The 20,599-nt window shown below is 39.9% G+C and overlaps 3 protein-coding genes and 1 long non-coding RNA gene across 7 annotated transcripts in view; 2 read left to right on the forward strand and 2 right to left on the reverse strand.

The window, feature by feature from the left end:
* Positions 1–4,028, reverse strand: part of kcnb1 (potassium voltage-gated channel, Shab-related subfamily, member 1) — a 35,973-nt gene extending 31,945 nt beyond the window's left edge. The window contains exons 1-2 of the mRNA XM_077530774.1: positions 3,703–4,028; positions 628–1,282 (exon numbers count right to left, since the gene is read on the reverse strand). Of these exons, the coding sequence (XP_077386900.1) occupies positions 628–1,203 (576 nt within the window). The 5' untranslated portion in view covers positions 1,204–1,282; positions 3,703–4,028. The remainder of the gene's footprint in view (positions 1–627; positions 1,283–3,702) is intronic.
* Positions 3,726–14,644, forward strand: LOC144024463 (uncharacterized). Its single transcript, XR_013284774.1, has 4 exons — positions 3,726–4,127; positions 9,420–9,562; positions 12,020–12,173; positions 13,782–14,644. It is a non-coding gene; the product is annotated as an uncharacterized LOC144024463 (long non-coding RNA).
* On the reverse strand, positions 4,960–20,488 carry ptgis (prostaglandin I2 (prostacyclin) synthase). 2 transcript variants are annotated; one of them, XM_077530776.1, is made up of 10 exons: positions 19,969–20,488; positions 15,969–16,092; positions 14,019–14,194; positions 13,794–13,934; positions 12,204–12,316; positions 11,951–12,135; positions 7,083–7,227; positions 6,812–6,993; positions 5,632–5,783; positions 4,960–5,275 (listed from the first exon to the last, which is right to left on the reverse strand). In XM_077530776.1, the coding sequence occupies exons 1-10, from the start codon at positions 19,983–19,985 to the stop codon at positions 5,128–5,130; spliced, it is 1,383 nt and encodes a 460-aa protein (XP_077386902.1). In that variant the 5' UTR covers positions 19,986–20,488; the 3' UTR covers positions 4,960–5,127. The 2 variants fall into 2 exon arrangements, with proteins under 2 accessions (XP_077386902.1, XP_077386901.1); XM_077530775.1 differs by lacking the exon at positions 19,969–20,488 and adding an exon at positions 16,321–19,931.
* LOC144024460 (SLIT-ROBO Rho GTPase-activating protein 3-like) overlaps positions 16,226–20,599 on the forward strand; it is a 39,891-nt gene continuing 35,517 nt past the window's right edge. Inside the window, exon 1 of one of the 3 annotated variants that reach the window (XR_013284773.1) lies at positions 16,226–20,408. Coding sequence is in view for 2 of the 3 variants with exons in the window: in XM_077530772.1 (XP_077386898.1) it covers positions 20,342–20,408 (67 nt within the window). In the remaining variant the exon portion in view is untranslated. The remainder of the gene's footprint in view (positions 20,409–20,599) is intronic. The other 2 variants (XM_077530772.1, XM_077530773.1) reach the window with 2 other exon arrangements.

Below are 20,599 nucleotides of genomic sequence, written 5' to 3' on the forward strand. Positions count from 1 at the left end.
ATTTTTCATGAACACATTACACAAGCGCCACCTTCAGTAAGCAGTAAGTATTGACTTGTAATAAATAATATTATACTTAATGCTATATCACATACAATACAATACATTCCAGTATTTGTACACTGTAAAAAAAAAAAGAGTAATAGTTACTTGTAAAAAACCTATTAAAGTTTTTTTCACTCAGAAATTCTAATTACATTTTACATGGAGAGTTTTGAGTATATTTTACTGGTATATTAAAAAAAAAATAAGTTACTTAAGCATTATGGAATGAACTCATGACCTTCAGCTCTACCACCTGAGCCATGCCACTTTTGCTGTTTGTCACTATACTGCATTGCTGGAGTGTCTAAAATGAGGTGAAGGTCTCTCGGAGATACAAGGATTCCTCCTGACGGCTGACACCAACAATATACTGACACGCAACAGGATCGGCATGGCTCAGGTGGTAGAGCGTGGGTTCGTTCCTCAACCTTTGAGTATTTATTTTTTTTTTTTAAATAAATAAACTGAGAAAATATACTCAAAACTCTCCTTGTAAAATTTGCTCAGAATTTCTGAGTGAAAAAATAGTTATTTTCAACTATTACTTTTTTTTTTTTTTTTTTAAACAGTGTTTATGGTTACCTTTGCAGCAACAGACGAGCTGGGCTTCTCCAAGAGGTCCCACAGTTTCTTGCGTTTCTCCGCACAGCACGTGTTGTCAAATTCCTCCCCCTCTCTGTCCTTTAAGTTATCCGCCTCCCTTTTGAGCTCCTCGTTCATCTGCTCCTTCTTCTGATGGTACCTGGCCTGGCAGCAGGATTCCAGGTAGATCTCATCGATGCCCCAGTAGTCCAGTTCCTGGCTGAAGGACAGCGCGCACATCTCCTCCATCATGTGCAGCTTCCCCGTGCGGTAGAAGTTGAGGATGGACGTGAAGGCGCCCGGGTGGCGGTCGAAGAAGTACTCGTTCTCGTCCAGGTTGTAGTCGTCGCACACCTCCATCAGGGACTCGTGGCTGCTGCAGTCTTGCAGCTTGCCCAGACGCGTCCGCGGGAGCCGGTCCAGCGTTCGCCATAGGACCTCGTGCGGGAGGCCGCCCACGTTGAGGCGGACCCGCCGGAAACATGACTTGCTGCGGACGATGTCCACCGGCTCGGGCTGGAGCGACGACGTCGACTGCGAGCCGGCCTTGTGGAACTCCGCCAAGGACTTCTCCATGGTTGGCTTACAGCTGGCAAGCGGGTGAGCACCCACGACTATGGAGTCCACTTGGTCCTGCTTTCTGTCATTTTTGTCTCTAAAAAATGATAAGAATTTAAAAAAGAAAAGAAGAGGTAATTAGCTCATTCACTCACAGCCATTTTCACTGAAACAAGCCCCATCGCTCCCGGCTGTTTTACTGGATTTTGACTAATTTTGCAAGGCTCACAGAATATTGTGTTCCATTGCTTTAAAAACATGGAACCTACCAAAATAAAAATTAGAGTCTCTGCTTCCATCAGGAAAAAAAAAAGTATATTTGTATCTGTTTCCGTTTTGCAGCAATTAGCATTAGAATATAAGTTTCATCATTATTCACAAACCTGTTGAAAACTGGCAAAAAGAGCTTGTTGCAACATGGTGAGGTTGGATCCCAAAAGTGCATACACAAATAAGATTTAACTTTATTCGCATAACATTGAGAGCCGTAGAACAAACTTGACTAGACGAGAAACAACGAGAATGCATCACGAATCACGAGACGCCAAGCCCCTGTTGGGCTGTGGAGACGCACAGAGGAACAGAGGTAATAATCCGACAAAACACACATTTCTCAGACAGCTTATATAGACAGTGAATCGATCTGATTGTGGCTAGACAGGCGGGTAACAGGGTTGTCATGGAATTATCTGGTTGGCTGTTGACCAGATAAAGAGATTAAAGATTCTTGACATCACATAGCTCCTGACATTACAAAGTGTTTTACCACTTGAAACCAGATGCTGTTACATCAGTTCAAAACAGACACTTGACCACATGGTCATGACCCAAACATTACCCTTGCATGACCCTAGTCATGACTCATGGCCCTGGTTCATCTCTTTTCTCTGCTGCCACCTGCTGGCTGGTTTTTGGAATAACTATCATTGCTTTAGGTGACCTCTTCATGTCAGGAGCTGTATCAAAGCCTTCATAAAAAAAAACAAAAAAAAACGTATAAATACGTTTTCGTGAGTGAAGGACAAAGTATTAAACATATTTAGATGTTTTGGGGTTTGAATGAGTTTTAATATGCACAGTATATTGTCTAGATCACAGGTCTCAAACTCCAGTCCTCGAGGGCCGCAGTCCTGCATGTTTTAGAGGTTTCTCTCCTCAAACACAGCTGTATCATATAATGAGGATCGTTATCAGGTTCCTGCAGAGCTTGCTGATGAATCTGGTGTGCTTTAATTGAACTAGTTTTAATTGAACCGTAAAATCATGGTGAGATTGTCAAGGAAGAAACAGATTGCCGCAAAGAGAGGAAATGAGTGAGAATAAGGGGGATATTTGTGGATATTTTGAGAGGCTGATCACCCCATTTCACCGTGTCTTTTGGCGACAGAGTCTCTCCACGCTTCGCTTTGTAGCCACAGATTATAAATAAATTATTACAAAAGACTCACATATACTGTTTATACAGAATCAGCACGGCTTGACGGCTGGGTCTCGCTTATGTTTAGTAGCAGAAAATGTAATTTATTTTGTGAAAGCACAAGCATGTTTTTGAAAAAAAAAATAAAATAAATCCACACAGGTTTAGAGATGCATTCAAAATTGAAAGATAATCTCATTATGATTCAATGCCATTCGTTCTACGCCACAGCAATTCATAACCAGAATAAACACATTGTTAAATTAGTGTCATTCCGAGTGCCATTATCTTTGCGAGGGCAGAATTACTACTTCATCTCTTATAATGGATGTCATTATATTGCGCAGGTGCACACACAGAATGTCACCTTGGTTAAATAAAAACTTCTCGGCCAATCATACATCAATTCGACGCCCCATCAAAACAGTAGCCAGGGGGGAAATAATAGAATCTGCGGCAATAAATCTGCTAAACGCGCTGCATGCATGGAAGCCCTGGAGGGAAAACAGCTTCATCTTTCTTGATGTTTCCTCTTTAATTGTTTGTGAGCCAGTGGATGTTTGTCACGCGGCGTGGGTGGGGACGCGCAGCGGAGCTGTCCAGTGCTGAAAATCAAACCCACCCAATTGTATATCTTTTAAGGTTGTTTTGGTTTGTTTCCCTCGAGTGATGATGCTTCGGAGGCCAGCCGTGCTTTGCATTTCAATGGCGTCATGTTTTGATTGCTTTCAATCGCTTAAAAAAAAAAAAAAAAGTGCTCCCGGCCTGCAAATGTGATCGTCCGTCACTGTCACACAAACTTTCAAACACTTGAGTCTCATTCTCACACGTATGACAGTGTGAGGCTTCATCAAGTGCGCACACGCGAGGACGACGACAATGATACACCCCCCCGCCCCCCCCCCCCTCCCGCTTGTTGTGTTTCGATAAAAGCTAAAACATATTACAATTACAATATCCACCCATGATGTTTCACGATGTGGATCCAGATGCGTTTGTGCTCCATTTGGCGCATAGCCGAGCCCAGCTATACATTTCATGCAGCGTGATGAAACGATGATAAGCTTAATTGGTAATAATGCAATAATCGCGTCAAGTACCGTGCTGAGTTGTTGTCGTTGGCCTCCAGCAGAGATGGAGATGTAGCAGAAAAATAAAAGAAGCCGCCGTCACTGGTCTACTCGATCCGGGCTGTGCTGCCATCCGTTCCCGCCCTCCTCAGCCTCCGACATGTCACACGCGTCACCGCGCCGCATTCCTCGTCCCGCAGCGTGCAACGCGGCCCCGAGATCAACAAGTAAAGCGACGTGGTGGTCATTCGGAATCGGACCAAGTGCTCCCAGTGCGCCGCAGCAGCAGCAGGAGGATGAGGAAGGGGAGGAGGAGGAGGAGATGGAGGAGGTCTTCACCAGCCAGCCGGTCTCTATCCACAACACATCAGAGTTAACTCTTTCCGAGCCTCGCCCTGACACCTGAACGCACCACAAGTTCGTCTTGTCAACAGCCTTGGGAGGGAAAATGACAGGTAACGTTCAGACACTTCAAGAGATGTTTATTGCGGTTGCAAAGATGAATTTTGATACATTTCTTCATAACCTGTCAAGACTATGTTGGTTTTATCATATTCGTTTTAAACTGTTTCTTACCCAGTGGCGTTCAAAACATCGGTAACTAGGGCTTCAGTGGGAACGGAACATTTTTTTAAATGTGAAGAAAATTCTTCATAGTCACCAAAAATGCTCATTATCAAACATATTAATGTATCCAGATCGCTTCGATTTTGACCTAAAGTTGGGTGTACCAATTTTGCTCTGAACACAGGGAACATGCCCAAGCTGGAATAAAGTGTAATTGCACATCCACTACAGTAGGTGGCAGTGATGCTCTCAATGTCAGAGTGTGTGCACAATGTACTAGTTTATCTGCAGAGCTGTACTTAAAACTAATTTAAAGACAATGAAGTATTTATAGTCATGGTGGAGAGTTTGGGCCGCACCAAATATTGACCTTTTTCCCTTTTTTTTTTGTCTTAAAAAATATTGAGTAGCACTGCCACCCACTGTAGTGGATGTGCAATTACTGAATACAAACAAGTGCAACATTTTCACATTGGGGAAAATGATTTATGTAGATTTTTATTTTAATAATGAAGAAGGTCAGGTGTACTCAAAATCACAAATGCAATGCACTTGATTGAACACAGTGTGCTAAAATTGAAAGCAATGTGGCGTTATTGCATCAAGTTCATGTGAATTTTACAAAGCTACATTAATTACTTAAAGAAAAAATATAACTAAATCTAATTTGTTGAAAAATAAATATGAAGATGTTGGGTAAGAGACAAGAAACTCATCCAGTATGACTCACTTTTTTTTAATAAAAACTTTTTGAGTAAATTATTGAATATGTCAAGCATGTCGTGTAACAAAACCATGTCACAACACAAAACATAACATCCGTTATATACAAAAATAATTGTGAAGTAAATAAATATACACATATAAATAAAATACCCATGGCTAAAATTAAGTTCTCTTTAGTCTGTAACGGATTTGTAGATCTCCTTCTGGCTGGAGCATCCCGAAACCGTAGCGGTTCGGATTGACGGGCGGCACTTGAGCCTCTGGGTCACAAACTTCCAGGTCCAGATGGGTCAGCATCAAGAGCACAAATCTGGATGCAAATGAGAGCACAATTCAAACACAGATACTCTTTGGTGTTCAATGTGCTTCATGAATATATATCATGTGACTCGAACTTAATGCCTGATACATAACAGCTCCGGCTATCTTCAACCTTTGAAGCTTCATTGCCCCCTGCCCGCATTCTCTTAATTACAAAATAGAAGGAATTATTACAGTACAGTATATAAACCGGATTGAAGTGATTCTCAGCAAACGATTATGATCTGTTAAGTCGGATAAAACTGCATGACAGGCTTTGATGGTTACTTGACATCATCTCCCGGCCTAATGCGCTGTACTGTATGTACGTACATGAGAGAGCGATACGCATCTTAAACTACTCACTGTTTAATAGTTGCCACTGCAAAGCCTTTCCCCACGCAAGCGTTGCTCCCCGCGCCCCAGGGCATGGTGAAGTACTTCAGCCTTCTGCCGTCCTTGTAGAAATCATCCCTGGCTGTCAGGTCTTCATTTAGGAAGCGGTCGTACTTGAAAATCTGTCACAAAGGAAACACGTTTTATTATTATGATTATTATTATTATTACTTCGTTGTTGTTGTTGTTGTTGTTGTTGTTGTTGTTGTTATTATTATTATTATCGTGACCTGACCTCGGATAAGCGGTAAATGATGGTTGGATGGATGTTATTATTATTATTATTAGGAGTAGGAGTAGTAGTAGTTGTTGTTGTAATGGTAGCAGTACAGATTAAAAATATATAAAGCATAAATATTAGATCATCAACAGAAATTTTCTTACCATAAAATGTATTTACAAGGTTCTTAAAGTGCAACAATTTCACTGACACTGATTATTTTTACACAATTGTGTTATAGAGTACACTAAAGCTTGGACTCAAAATCCCCATTTTGGTATTTGTGTTAATAGTTTGAATAGGGGCTTGAGTTATTTAAAATAAATAAAAAAAAAGTCATAATCCAATAAGTGAAAACTCCAGTTTTATCAAAATATTAAATGGTAAATTGGATTGCAATTATATACATGTAGTGCTTGATTATCATCATATGTTTACAAAGCCATATATACCTCTCTTATTCGAACATACCAACCCACAGGAATATTTTCCTTTTTAGTTTAAAATAAGGTCATCGGCCAATGGTAGAACCCACAATATTTTTTTTTCTCTCTTCCTATTATAATTAAATTCCTCCCTGCTGCATTGTACTAACTTTGTCCTAGCTAACGCTAAGCTAGTTCGTCCCTCAGCTCCGGCGTCCAACTTCCTTTCATTTGTCGCTTGGAGAATATGAAAGGTCAATAGTGAGGCATTGATACACAGTCTAGCTGATTAGCTGGCTAAATATTAGCTTGGGTAGCATGTGCACTTGCCACGTTGACTTGAATCTGCACATTTTGATTTGACGTATATGCTATATATTGTAGTTATTGGCATGGGTTATTTACACCCACTTGAGCTACCATATATAGTTCTTTATTATCTAAATGTGTTGACACATGACATTAGCATTCTTAAAGCACGCACTGCCATCTTAGCACATAGTACCTGTGGTTCCTGGTGTATCTGCGGGTCCATTTGTGGGCTGAGAAAGGGAAAGAGACACACTTTGTCCCCCCGTCTGAGGCGGTACGCTTGCCCGTCGGCCTTGTGCACAACCTTGTCTTTCACCACATCCCTGCTGATCATCGCAGCGGCCGTGAGTCGCAGGGTCTCTTTCAGAACGCTGTCTGTAAGACGGATGGAGCGTTAGCTGACTCGTATTATGTGTTTACAAACAAACAAAATGGCCGTATAGCCGAGTCTTGTTGGTACGTACCTAACACGGGTGTACTCGGTGTCACTCGGGCCCTGCTGGGGTTGTCCAGAGGGAGGCCTCTCATCTCTGACTGGACCGCCTTCATGGCCTCGGGGTGAGTGAGCAGGAAGCCAAGGAGCCAAAAGGCTGCTGGGCCAGCATTACACTGGATGAAACAAATATGTTTGGTTTTGATACTTCAAATGGGAATTGCAGATTTTTTTTTTGGATTACATTTGAGTTTTTTTCATTTTTATTTACATTGTATTTATTTTACTATATTATTTATTTATTTATTTTAGATTTTAAGCCGAGCTTGGCTGTTGTTATTATTACGGACACTTGATTAGGTACACAACACAGAAGTGGAGCATAATTATCCTTGTACCGAATACGGCATACGGCACAAACAGGTGTACCTAATAAAGTGTCTGGTGAGACTGACCTTATACTGCCGTCCACCTCCCAAGGAGAGACACCTGATCCTGTCAGACAGTAATAGCTCCGGGTTAAGGGAACTGTTCTTTTTTACCTGCGCTCATCTGAGCACTGACAGCCAGGCCAAATGGGCACAAGCCGTACCACTTTGTCCCTCTGGTAATGACCATCTGATCACGCCAGCAGAGCCACAAGAGGAATTCAGGTGTGGGAGGGTGAATGTGGCAGCGAGTGACCTGTTGGATTTTATATAATTTTGCATTTTTATTATTTTTTTGATGGGGAGCTGAATGCCATTGCTGGCCTGGAGCTATTACGGCAATCACTTCTGCATAAAGGACACGACCTTCACATCTGTTCTCCTGAGCACTTGTGTTTTTAATGTAAAAAAAAAAAAAAAAGAAATACTGAGGTAGGCTACTTTCTTTTATTGCCTGGTGTGCGTTTCTTTTGTGCTAAACTGCACTAATGACAATTAGTCTGCATCTAAAACTTGAAATAACATTTTAGCAAGCACATAGGGAGATGCATGCAAATCAAAAATCTCAGATTCTTGCTGTATTGTCGCTAGGCCTATAACACCAAACATGTCATATTAAATACAAGACATTTTGAGCCCTCTATTTCATGAGCATAATATTTATTCCATATATGATCTGACACATGCATTGCATGGATAATCCATTAGAGGGCAGTAATCACCCAGCTGATGGCTTTTCCAGCGACCTTGCAAGATTGAGAAAGGAGAGTCACCTATACTTATTAATGGCACAAGATGCTCTTTCTGATTTTTGGAAATACTAATATGATTGATATGTCTGTTATTATTTTTTAACAGTTCTAAATGTATGAATGTCAAGAATTTTGACCGGATGTATCAAATATGACACAAATCAAAAGTCATATGTGGAAGTTGATTTAAAAAAAAATGCTCAAAAGGACCAATAAATATTCTATTTACAAAGGATCAGAATTTTAGCTTATATATTTCATGGTTCAAGCTTTATAGGGTTAAAAAACAACAACAAAACAAACAAACAAACAAACAGGCAGATATCGATTACTCCAAAAACACCATTATAAAGATCATTACTTTCTCAATGGCAAATAATTTTAGAATTTTATTTATGGTGGGGCACTGCTTGACTTGCCCCTACTGCAAAATCTTAACTGATTCTCACTCCTTAAGTCAGTTGGTGCTCACATTGCTGTTTCTGTGGCAACTAGGGGCACAGCCTCCACTGCCCCATATGGCAATAAAAGGACAAGGAGTCAGCAGTGCTAGTCTGTATTGAATATAAAATACCACAGTGCGATCAGCCCATCATGAGGTCCTGTTTTGACCAATTGTAAATACAGTGTTTCTCAAAGTGCGGTCCATGGACCTCTGGTGGTCCCCACAAATCCTCAAAATGGTCCTTGGCTCGTTTTTCTGGACATTTTGGAGCCTTTTGTCCACGGAATTGCAAGTCAGTTTTATAAATATGAAACCGTTAAACTGTTCACGTCTTTTGGTTAACATTTTTTTGGGGGGGGGTAATCCTTTTTCTGAAGCACTGACCTAGACTGCCTGTGTTCTCACTGAAATATTCATGATGATGATGAAAACTCGTGTTCCTAAATAATTTACCATTTTCGGAATAAAACGTGTTTGCCAGTGATTGTGAGTCCCTGTCAGGTTTGCGTGCGTGTGCGGTCGCTTGCCCTCAAAAGACGAAAGCCGCAGTTAAATCCACGTCGGTGCTTATTTGTTTCAGTCACTCGAATTGATTGTATGCAAGTGGAGAGCTGACGTCACCTAGTAGTTTTCTTTTCTTTTTTTTTCCAAGCCCCATGTGTGCACCTCCGCTTTTGCTCGCATGTGACACATTTTACAACACCTTTGTCGCCTCGCTGTTAATCCCTGTCTACTCTCTGCAGGGATTGCTCCACTTTCCACGCCAGACCGTGTGCGCCGGGAATCCCAGCAGGGATGATGGAGCACAAACAAACAAGCAGGAGGACTGACTAATGGTCTTTTCCTGCTAATCTGCAGAGCACGCGAGAGCTCCCGCAGTCAGCAGGTGACTTACTGAGGGTCTTTCCTCACATTGCACAACTCATTGTTCCAGTGGGGTTTTAATGAGGGGTGCGACTATGTTCTGCAGCGGCAGACGAGAGTGCAATTGAAGTTTACTATCGCCACCTACTGGTCATATAAAGCAGTAAAGGAAGTCTCCTCACACGATGAGGAATTTCAGCATTCCATATCCTTTTGTCAAGCTTCATTGAAAATGTGTAGTACTAAACGTGACATTCTAAAATTCTAAAAGTTAACATCCAGCATGCTAATGTCAACTAGTTCACAGTTTTGTCTCAATAATTACACTTAAACATCTAACAGTGCAACGTTTTGCCTCACTAGTACCATGTAGTTGTTTTATTATCATCAGGCACATAGTATGCTCTTTTTCTTCATTATTAGGATGACTATTAGTTACTAGTGAAGAAAACTCTGCCGGAGTTGACAACTGAGTGCTAGTAGTGCTAATAGTGACATTCTAAAGTTCTACTTATAAATATCTAATGTTTCACTAGTGTGGTTAGCATGCTATTGTCAAATAGTTCCCTGTTTTGTATCACGTTAGCATGTACTTGTACTATAAGGTTTGTGTATAGTTTGCTTTTTCCTCACTAGTAGCAACTACATGTTACTAGTGGGGCTAGATTGTGCACTAGTTGACAACTGTGTGCTACTAGTGCTTATAGTTATGTTTTAAAATTCAACTGGGCTAACACTCTAGAAATATGATTAGCATGCTAATGTAAAATAGTTCACATTTTTAAATCACTGGTTACAATTTAGATAACCTTAGATGTCAACAAGCACTTCTGTGTGCAGGTGCACTCAAAAGAAGACGGGGTGTGTCACCATGCCGTCATTAAAAAAAAAAAAAAATACAGTAGGCCTATTGCTGTATGTACTGTATGTCTGATCTACAGGTCCAGGCAGGTTCTTACACTAACTGCCGTCAAGGAATCTTCTGCGCCCGGCCTTTCTTTTTCTTTGTTCGCTAAACGACAGCGAATTCTCACAGACAGTATGGGCGTGGCGACTTGTTAGATGTTCCAGCATATGATGCAAGTTTATTTTGTTGTATTATTAGCCCTGCGATTGACTGGCAAGCCCAGAGTCAGCTCCAAACTTCCCACTGACCCTGAACAGGATAAACCGTCCAAGATGGATGTTGTGAAAGAAAATCACAGATATTAGCAGACTGATGAAAACTAATCTACAGGCAGATTAACTTGCCTCGATGTCATGTAAGCTCTTTAAGCCTCAGATCCTTTTGCAGTGGATTCCCAGCAATGGAGCTGGCATGTTTAACCGCCTTGGAACCAGATTATACGTGCACAACAGTACAGCAATTAAACTGTAATTGCTTGCAATTGGCTGTATTTTTATTTTTGTTTGTTTAATGAAACTGTGATTTAGTAATTGCCCTATGAGGTGGAGCAAGCAAAAGAAAATCCCCCAAAACATCACATGGGATACATTGTGTTCTTATACTATCATAAATATTGTTATTTTGGTGATTTTGGTATTATGGCCAAAAAGTTTGACCTTGGTTGGTTTCATTAGTCCATTACAAATTTCTAAAAATGTGAGGAAAAGCCTACTAGTACAACTGAAACATTTGGAGTCATCAAAGTCACTTTCAAAGGTGTCTATTGTGTGCTGACTCCTATTTAACATGGTTTGAATGTGATTTGTTCACTCTGTACACAACCGCATCTTCACTTTTAACTCGTTCACTCCCAGCACATTTTTTGCTGTTTTATTGGATTTGGACTGATTTTTGCTAGGCCCACAGAATATTGTGTCCTATTGCTATCAAAACATGGAACCTACCAAAAGAAAGATTAAATCTTCTTTCACCAGGGAAGAAGAAGTATAGTTCTATCTGTTTCCATTTTGCAGTAATTAGCATTAGAAGAGAGCTAAGTTTCATCAATATTCACATTCCTGGTGAAAAGACTGAGAAAAAGAGCTTGTTGCAACATGGCCCTGGCTGATCTCTTATACTCTGCTGCTATGTGCTGTCCGTTTTTGTAATAACTAGCATTGCTTCAAGCATTCTCTTCAGCTCAGAGGCTGCATCAAAGCCTTCTATATGATCTAGCATAAAAACAAAACAAAACCATATAAATACGTCTTTGGGAGCATGGTAATATTTAAAATAGAACGTATTTATATGTTTTTGGGAGCAAATGAGTTAAGAGGGTGTGCACACTTTTGCAACCATATTAATTTAGTTGCTTATTTTATTTCCCTTCTCAAAAATATGTTGGGGGAAAAAATTGCTATAATTTGTCCTGGTCACAAAGACTTAGCAATGAAACAGGGGTGTGTAGACTTTTTATATCCGCTGTATGGTACTCCGGTTTAAAAAACAGACACACCCACTCACCTGTGTTGTCCACAACTGCAGCAAAAGCGCTCTCTTCTGCATCTCAGCATCCACTCCTTCCTCCTGCAGGAATCGCTGGTAGCTCCTCTGCCAGGACCTCCACTCGGCCTCGCCGCCGTGCCCGTCGTTCGGAGACAGCAGTTCCCACAGTCGCTCCCTTGACGAGCGGGCCGTCCGTCCCTCCCCTGCCACGCACATTGGACATCAACCCACCGATACCGAGGTAATAGTCACGGGTGATTGCGATGCTCACCTCCTTTGAGTGAGGAGCGGGCCAGTTTGGAAAGAAGATGGTCAAACTTGCGGTATTCTCTGTAGACTGCAGCAACGTCCTGCGTGCTGTCAAACATGGTGAGGTAGCCGGCTCTGTGCACAACAACAAGAACAACTTGAGTAAATTATTATTATTATTATTATTATTATTATTATTATTATTATTATTATTATTATTATTATTATCATCATCATCATGAAAGAAGTTTCGGCTCTCATCAGAGAAGGCTTCGTCAGTCTAGGCACTCGTTACGACAGCTCTAGCCTGAGTGTGTGAGTGAAGAGGAAATCAACCCTCCCAACATGTTTTGACAATAATGCAGCCCCACTAGTTTAAACACGGTATTCTGGTTAATATTGTGTTAGTGGAATTTGAGTTAAGCAGCAAAATCCTGCAGTTTTTTTAATCAATATCAGAAGGCGGCCATTTTGCCACTTGCTGTCGCGTGAAAATGACATCACAGTTGCGCAGGTCTCAGGCAACAACCAAGCACAGCTCAGCTTCAGAAAACAAGTGAGCTGTGATTGGTCGTTGCCTGAGCCCTGAGCAACTGTGATGTCATCTTCAGTCGACAGCAAGTGGCAAAATGGCCGCCCCCTGAGATGAATAAAAATGGCTGGATTTTGCTGCATAACTCGTATTCGGCAAATGTAATATAAATCAGAATGTTATGTTTAGACTAGTTCGGTCACATATTGTCAAGAAATATTTAAGGTTGACTTCCCCTTTAAGTATTCACAAATGACAAAATTTTTTTATTAAAAAGCATTCCAGTTAAAGTGTTTGAGCTATTGCCGCGCCTTCTGGTGGGATTTTGCCAACAGGGGTCAGTATAATACAGTCATACAGACACCAATGAAGAAAAGTTTCTCAGCTACTGTAAGTGACTTAGTAAGCTTAAGTGTGTGTTGTTTTTTTGTGTTTTTGCAGAGGATATAGAATATAATGTTATTGTTTGTCTTATATGTGTTGATGTATATTTGCGCAATAACATATTTGTGCTTATTTTTTATTTTTTGCACATATTTATATCTCTTTGCAGGTATGTGCACAATATTGTCCAGATGCTATTTGTTAGTGCATCTATGGTGTTTTTCATTGTTAGCATTAGGCTAAGCAGACATTCTTAAGGTGATGCTATTTGCCAAACTGACGGGCCAACAACTCGAAGCACGAAAAAGTCAGGTCACTCTAATGTCAAGTATTTAAAAAAAAATAAACAATGGCGAGGCCAACTGTCGTTTGGGTCCAAATTTAGAAGCTGAACAATGTCGGATGGGATTGTGGGCTGTATTTCTGTTTGTGTGTCAAGTCAAAGTTTATTTATATAGCCCTTAATCACAAACGAGTCTCAAAGTGCTTCACATGCCCACGACATCCTCTGATCGAACCACAAGAGGGCAAGGGAAAACTAAAACAAATAAGAAACCTTGAGAAGGGACGCAAATGTGGAAATCCGCAGGCTGCAATGGATGTCGAATGGGCAACAATTTACACAGTATGTGATGCTAAACTATTAAATATAATAGTGTGAAAGTCTGTCTTGTCTTTCTCCAGAGGCGAGCTCACCTGAAGAGGAGGCTGTAACACAAACTGAAGAGTCCCTCTTGTCTCCACTCCGATTGGCCGGACAGCTCACATAAAAGCAGCTCCTTAAGGTGAGCGCTCATTGAACCATTCATCTCCGACAGACAGACACCTCGAAAATGTCTACAGGCCAAACAAACATCAAACGTTACGTGAGACCCGCACGCTCGCAACACTCCGATTACCATTGAGTGAATCACTGATTACGTTTCCATAAACATCCTCTCCGCCGCACGCTCCACGCCGGGCAGCTGCAGACCGAAAACTCTCTTTATGAGCTGCTGTCTGCTGCGGCTGAAGTCCAAGTTGACGTTGTCGTTCAGGACCTCGTCGAAGGAGTGCGGGTCCAACAGCACAGTCACGTAATGACCCGCGACGCACACCTGTAAACACATTAATATGCATTGACTCACGTCAGTTTCATATGTGACTGTGTTCTGCTTCCCTGAGAATAAGAATGAGCTCAACTAGAAACCGACAGTTATGCAATGAGCATATTTTCATTGTTCTTTGATTTGTGTTACTTGGGTGTGTCTATTTGTTTAAGAGTTGCTGCATTCTGTCTCAACATATCCAGGATCAAAGTCTATGGTCATTTTAGGAATACAGCACTATAGTAATGTATAATTGTAATTATTTTAGTGCAGGTGTTTTATGAAGCTATCAAGGAATTTAAAATATTCAAATTAGGTCACACTTCTTAATACAATTCTTTGTCATTTGTGAATACTTAAAGGGGAAGTCAACCTTAAATATTTCTTGGCAATATGTGACCTCACTAGTCTAAACATGACATTCTGATTTTAATATTAGATTTTTGGGATATGAGTTATGAAGCAAAATCCAGCCATTTTTATCCATCTCGGGGGGCAGCCATTTTGTCACTTGCTGTTGACTGAATATGATGTCATAGTTGCTCAGGTTCAGGCAGCAACCAATCACAGCTCACCTGTTTTCTCAACCTGAGCTGTGATTGGTTGTTACCTGAGACCTGAGCAGCTGTGATGTCATCTTAAGTCAACAGCAAGTTATATAGATACTGATTAAAACTGCTGGATTTTGCTGCTTGACTCATATTACATTAATGTAATATTAACCAAAATACCGTATTTAGACTAGTGGGGCTGCATAGAACACATTATTGCCCAAAAAAAAAAAAATTGGGGGGGGGGTGACTTCCCTTTAAATATTTTATTATTATCTATTTTTATTCACATATACATCAGCAATGTTGTATGACTGATCAGTTATTTGACTTTCTACTACTCTACTTATTGTTCTTGTTGGCAAAATTTTGTGGGGATATTTCGAGTTGCTTTATGGGTTTTAGTTTTGGGATGTTTGATACCACTTTTTTTCAGATCGATACTTGAAGGGATACTTGACTCATTGAACAATTTTCGGCAGTGAAAAGTTAATATTTTTGTCCAGAATTGATTTTATAACTTCATTATTTTTCATTGACAATTGATAGCTTTTTTTTTTTACATGTACAATTAATACCTTTAAAAACAAATTTTTCTACTTGTTGTCAACTGATGATGAAATCACCTGTGCTGAAAAAGTACTCTCGCCTGTTTTCTGGCAATAAACAGAGCCATGATTGGTCGTTACCGATTTCCTCAGCCACAGGTGATGTCATCATCAGTCAACAGCAAGTACAAAAAATACTTTTTAAAGGTACTAATTGTACATGAAAAAAATGAAGTTACCACATTAATTATAGACAAAATATTAACTTTTTACTGCTGAAAATGGCTCAATGAGTCAAGTATCCCTTTAAGTTTCGATATCACTCGTACTTTTGATACCTAAAATTTCCTCCCAAGGTAACACTGGCAGATTATGTTAAAGAAAGACCTAAATATCGCAATATGTATTTTATCTTCTTCTAATTTGTAGTTTTGATTGTAAATGGCCAGGAGAAAATTGACGATACCATCGCGAGTACTAATACATTGACATAAGGCCGGGTATCAGTACGTTCCTAATTTTCAGAATTGTAAAAGTATACATGTAGGCGACTAACATATAGTGCAGGCTCTAGCTGTCTTCATCAAATCTTACATTGCTAGATGCTTTGTTTTCCTGTTCCTGTTTTGCAAGCCTGTAACCCTCTGAAGGATGAAAGGACATTTCAACCACAGTTGTACTTACGGTAAACACATCCCCGTGTTTCTCTTTCATCCGAGACAAAAACTGTGCGACATCCTTTTGGAATGCGAATGCGTGTCCCAACCATGGGATGACACCTTTGTCCAAAGGCTGCTCATTTTCCCGCCTGTGTCAAGCGGAGAGAAAGACAGAAAAAAGACGGCACGATAAGACAGATTGTTCATATATTTTCCCACAAACGCCGACTCATTTTCAATGCCTTATCGGTCTGCTGTGCTATCAAACAAAGTTAAAAGGATACAATTAGGCTGATCCTGCAACATGATATTAAGCTGTTCAAGAAGTACCTAAATCCAAACGTATATGCACATACTATAAACAATGAAGGACTTACCTAGTGCGAGGGTAATAGAGGAGAATTAGTATGAGTAGACATATAAGCAGTGGAAATAGCACCCATAGCATGTCTGTAAAGTGATACTTTGTCCTTCTTCAGGGATAATGCACTCCATAGCCAGAGGTAACTGACTTTATATGCGCTCCCAAGATGGGTTTCTTGTTAGGAGGCGTGGAAAGGTGTGGCCGCTGACACTGACATGTGTTACACAATGTAGCAACACTGCAGCGCACTGACATACTCCACTAAGACAACATAGTGGAAGCGGTATTTAAGAAAAAATTAAAAATAAAAATAAAGCTTTTATGTAATATTGTCATTTTAGGGCCTACTTGTGGAATTTAGCTAGCTTTGTTTACTTGTGACAGATCAAATTCTCCTTCAAATAATTTTGCTTAAATTGTGTAATCTAATCCTCATTTCATTACTTGATATTCTTGTATGTTCAACCTTTTTTCCTTTTTTATTTTTGCAGTGCAGTGACATCATCATCACGGACTCATATTACATATCCGGAATGGTTGATGTTGGAACTTGCATATGTACATACTTCCAGGCTGGCGTCATTCGACTTCTTTGACGTGAAACTTCACGTGGCGAAACGGACTATATTTAGGGTTTCACAGTAAAGATGAGCAGATACACCTAAGAATGACACATGAAATGGAACCTCGGGCAATCTTAACTCACGTAAAAGTGTATCCAGGGGAGGTTGTTTTGTTTATACTTGTGCCGCATGTGACACTAAGTAATGAGAATGAGTAAGACTATTTTGAAATGCGTATTTAAATACAACCGTGATGCATCATGTTTATAGAATGCTGCAGGTAAAGTAGTTTTTGTTTTGTTTTGTTTTTTTGGTGTAGTTAAAGCGCTGTATAAAAAGCAGTCCATTTACCATTTAAATAAACTGCAGTTACATTTTGGACACACAATAGTAGTTGCTTTGACTACTGCACCAGCAGAGGGTAGTAACGCACTTTTAAAAAGATGTACTTAAAAATTGTTTTTACCTGTCAACATGGCTTTTACTACAGTGAAATTTAGATCAGGAAAGGTAAACGTAAATGCTAGAACAGCGGCCTTTAAGTGTTTTTTTTTTCCCCTCTCAAATTTGGTTAATTAAAATTGAGATAATCATTTTTTAAAATTATTTTTTAATGTCTTTATTATTGATTCTATTAATAATGGGTTGATTCATGATTGGTAAATTTGCTATCAATACATTAAAAATGACAATGGCTTAATGATTAATAAATAATTATTTTACATAATTTACATACTACTGTACATATTTTTAATTAATTTATTTATTTTTAACTGCTATACAAATGACCTGGACTCTTTGTCCATTTTAAAAATTCAATTTGAACACAAATGTTTTCCCTCCGGACACAGTTATTGAAAAAAATTGATAATTTGCAGCTCCCCCACAACTGCTTCGTATGGTGTTTGTCTGTAGTTTTTAACTGTTATGTAATTTTATTTTATGAGGACTACAGATGGAAATTAGCATTTTGCTAAATCTGGTGCAGCCATCTTTTTAATGTTACTGCACACTGTCCTTTTAATAAACCAAACTCAAACTCAACTCAAATGAGGAGAAATATGAAAGAGAATACAGTAGATAGATTTTTATCAAAACATTCCACCAAGTTAGCAATCAAAATGTTCCTCACTGTTTCTTTAGAGTGCAAAACAAAAAAAGCAACAAACCAAGGAATGATACACTGTCCTCCATGTTGAGGCACATCAGAGAGACAAATTGTAAGTTTTTTTTTTCCTTTTTTTTTTTTTTATGAGAAAGACTATAATGACAAATTTTTATTTGATTCTGTGGATAACGGGAGGCACTCGTATGGGAGATTGCTGCAATCAAAATGGCAGGATATGAGGATGATGCGCAGAAACTAAGAGACGCTGCAACAGGGCAGGCAACCCAGACAATTGCCTCGGGCCCCATGCCGTAGGGGGCCCTAAGAGGCAGCTGACATTGGCCCTTAACAACAAAACAATGGCACAGCGTTAGACAGTGCCGGACATGTCGGAAATCACCCGCAGGCAGCCCCTGACTAACTGTTGAGTGCTACTAGGGGGGCCCCGAGCAACGGCAGATATTAGTCGATATTCATGACCCAATCGACCAGTGGTCCACCCACCTGTCCTTAATATTAAAGATAATAGAACATTAAAAAAAAATTGAGTGCATCAAATTGCCATAATAAATGTCAACAGTGGGCCAGATTGATATAAAGAAAAAAAAATGACTCAAGTACAAATTGGACTTCATGACAACAAAACTGAAGTAGTCTCTCTAATACTGACTGATAACTTTTTTTAAAACTCAACTTACCTTTCCAACAGCCATGTTATAAATAGGACATGAACAATAAAAATCAGGCGGATGGATGGACATCACAAGTGGATAAATCTGTATAGAAGGCATTTGCTGTTACACAGTAAAGAATTGACTTTAGAATTTACAGTATATACCTGGCAAAAAAAAAAGTCAGCTAAAATCTCAGTTAACTGCTGTAAAAAATATATATCACACCATATTACTTTGAAAAAACTACAAGTTATTACTGTGTATATAAATTAGTTACTCGATTATTATTATTATTATTATTATTATTATTATTATTATTATTATTGAACAGCAGTTCAATGTAATCTAGTTTACAGCTGTTTCTTGTATCAGAATCAATTAGACAGAATTTAGGGAGCACAATCACCTGAACAATACACAGAAAGGTATGTTTTGAATAAGATTCCAGTGGAGCCAATGTCGTCTACAAAGTTCAAGCAGAGTGTTGTGTTGTTTTTACTTTTTACCTGTCAAAGCCATTTTGGTCACTTTACATTTGTGTGACCATTAAAAATGACATGCATCCACATCACCTGCTCATTACACCTGCATCTTTAAAGTTTTTTTCTTTCTTACATTTTAGAAATAACATTGGTAAACTTCTTTTGACTGTAAAGAATTGTATTAGGGTTGTGGGTGAGCTGAAGCCAATCTGAACTGACTTGGGTGAGAGAGGTGGGGTGCACCCTGGACTGGTCGCCAGCCAATCGCAAGATACATATAAACACTCTCATGAACTAGTCCTTGATTAATCTAACGTGATTGGAATAATTTTGGAATGTATGATGAATATTTGTAAAATGTATATTTGAAAGGTATTCAAAGCAAGACTGTAGTAACATCACATCACAAAACAACTCAAATTAAACTGGCTAGCACTAGCATAGATGCTAACGTAACTGACCAGAACTGTCTCATGCTTTTTTAAAGAAGACATTAAAATGGTTACATAATGTTTATTAGATTAACTAACAACTTTGTTTAAATGGCATTCAAAGCAAAACTATGTGTGCAGTACAATAACTTCACTCTCACCTCAAAATACAATTTAAACTATGACAAAATGTGGCGAAATGATAGATAGATAGATAGATAGATAGATAGATAGATAGATAGATAGATAGATAGATAGATTACAAATCGATTCAGCCTTTTTTTCTCTCTCTCTCTCCACAGCAGCGTGAACTACTCGATGGAGAGAGAGAGAGAGAGAGAGAGAGAGAGAGAGAGAGAGAGAGAGAGAGAGAGAGAGAGAGAGAGAGAGAGAGCGTCATTACCGTCTTTCCGTTGACATTCTTCTTTTTTTTCCCCCTCACTCCCTCTCTTGTGAAATGCGAGTCAAACGTGCCTGGTCTTTGTGGAGTTCTTGTGGAGTCCTTGCCGGGAGGAGTGGTCTGGCTCGCGTGTGCACTTCCAGCTCGACGGCTCCTTGAACGCAGCCCCGTCGCAGAGCACTAACGCAGCACAACAGAAACGAACCTCGGCGGAGGCCGCTGCTTCTTGTCGCCCATCCGAACTTGAGCCACATTCGTCGGGTTATTATGTCGGGCCTGTTGTGATCGCCCCCGCGGAGACTGAGCGAGTGCAGACGGAGTAAAGGCGCAGTCTCTTCCCGCCTCGACTGTTGGGCCAGCCAGCCTCCTTCCAACCATGTCAACGCAGGCCAAAGTGAAGAAGGACAAAGAGATCATAGCCGAATATGAGAGCCAAGTGAAAGGTCGGTGCTGGTGCTGCTCATCTGTGATAATTGTGCAACTTTACAACAAGCCTAATGAGTACGTGTGCGTGTGCGCGCGCGCATGCAACGCCGAGGGGTGGGTCTGGCTGCATAGGCTCTTAAATGCATCTCACTGAAAATGTAGTATATCCCCCTTCCCTTGATCGATTTGACAGTACCTTATACTTTCG

The sequence above is a fragment of the Festucalex cinctus genome, chromosome 8 (genome assembly GCF_051991245.1).
Source record: "Festucalex cinctus isolate MCC-2025b chromosome 8, RoL_Fcin_1.0, whole genome shotgun sequence".
Classification (NCBI taxonomy): Eukaryota; Metazoa; Chordata; class Actinopteri; order Syngnathiformes; family Syngnathidae; genus Festucalex; species Festucalex cinctus.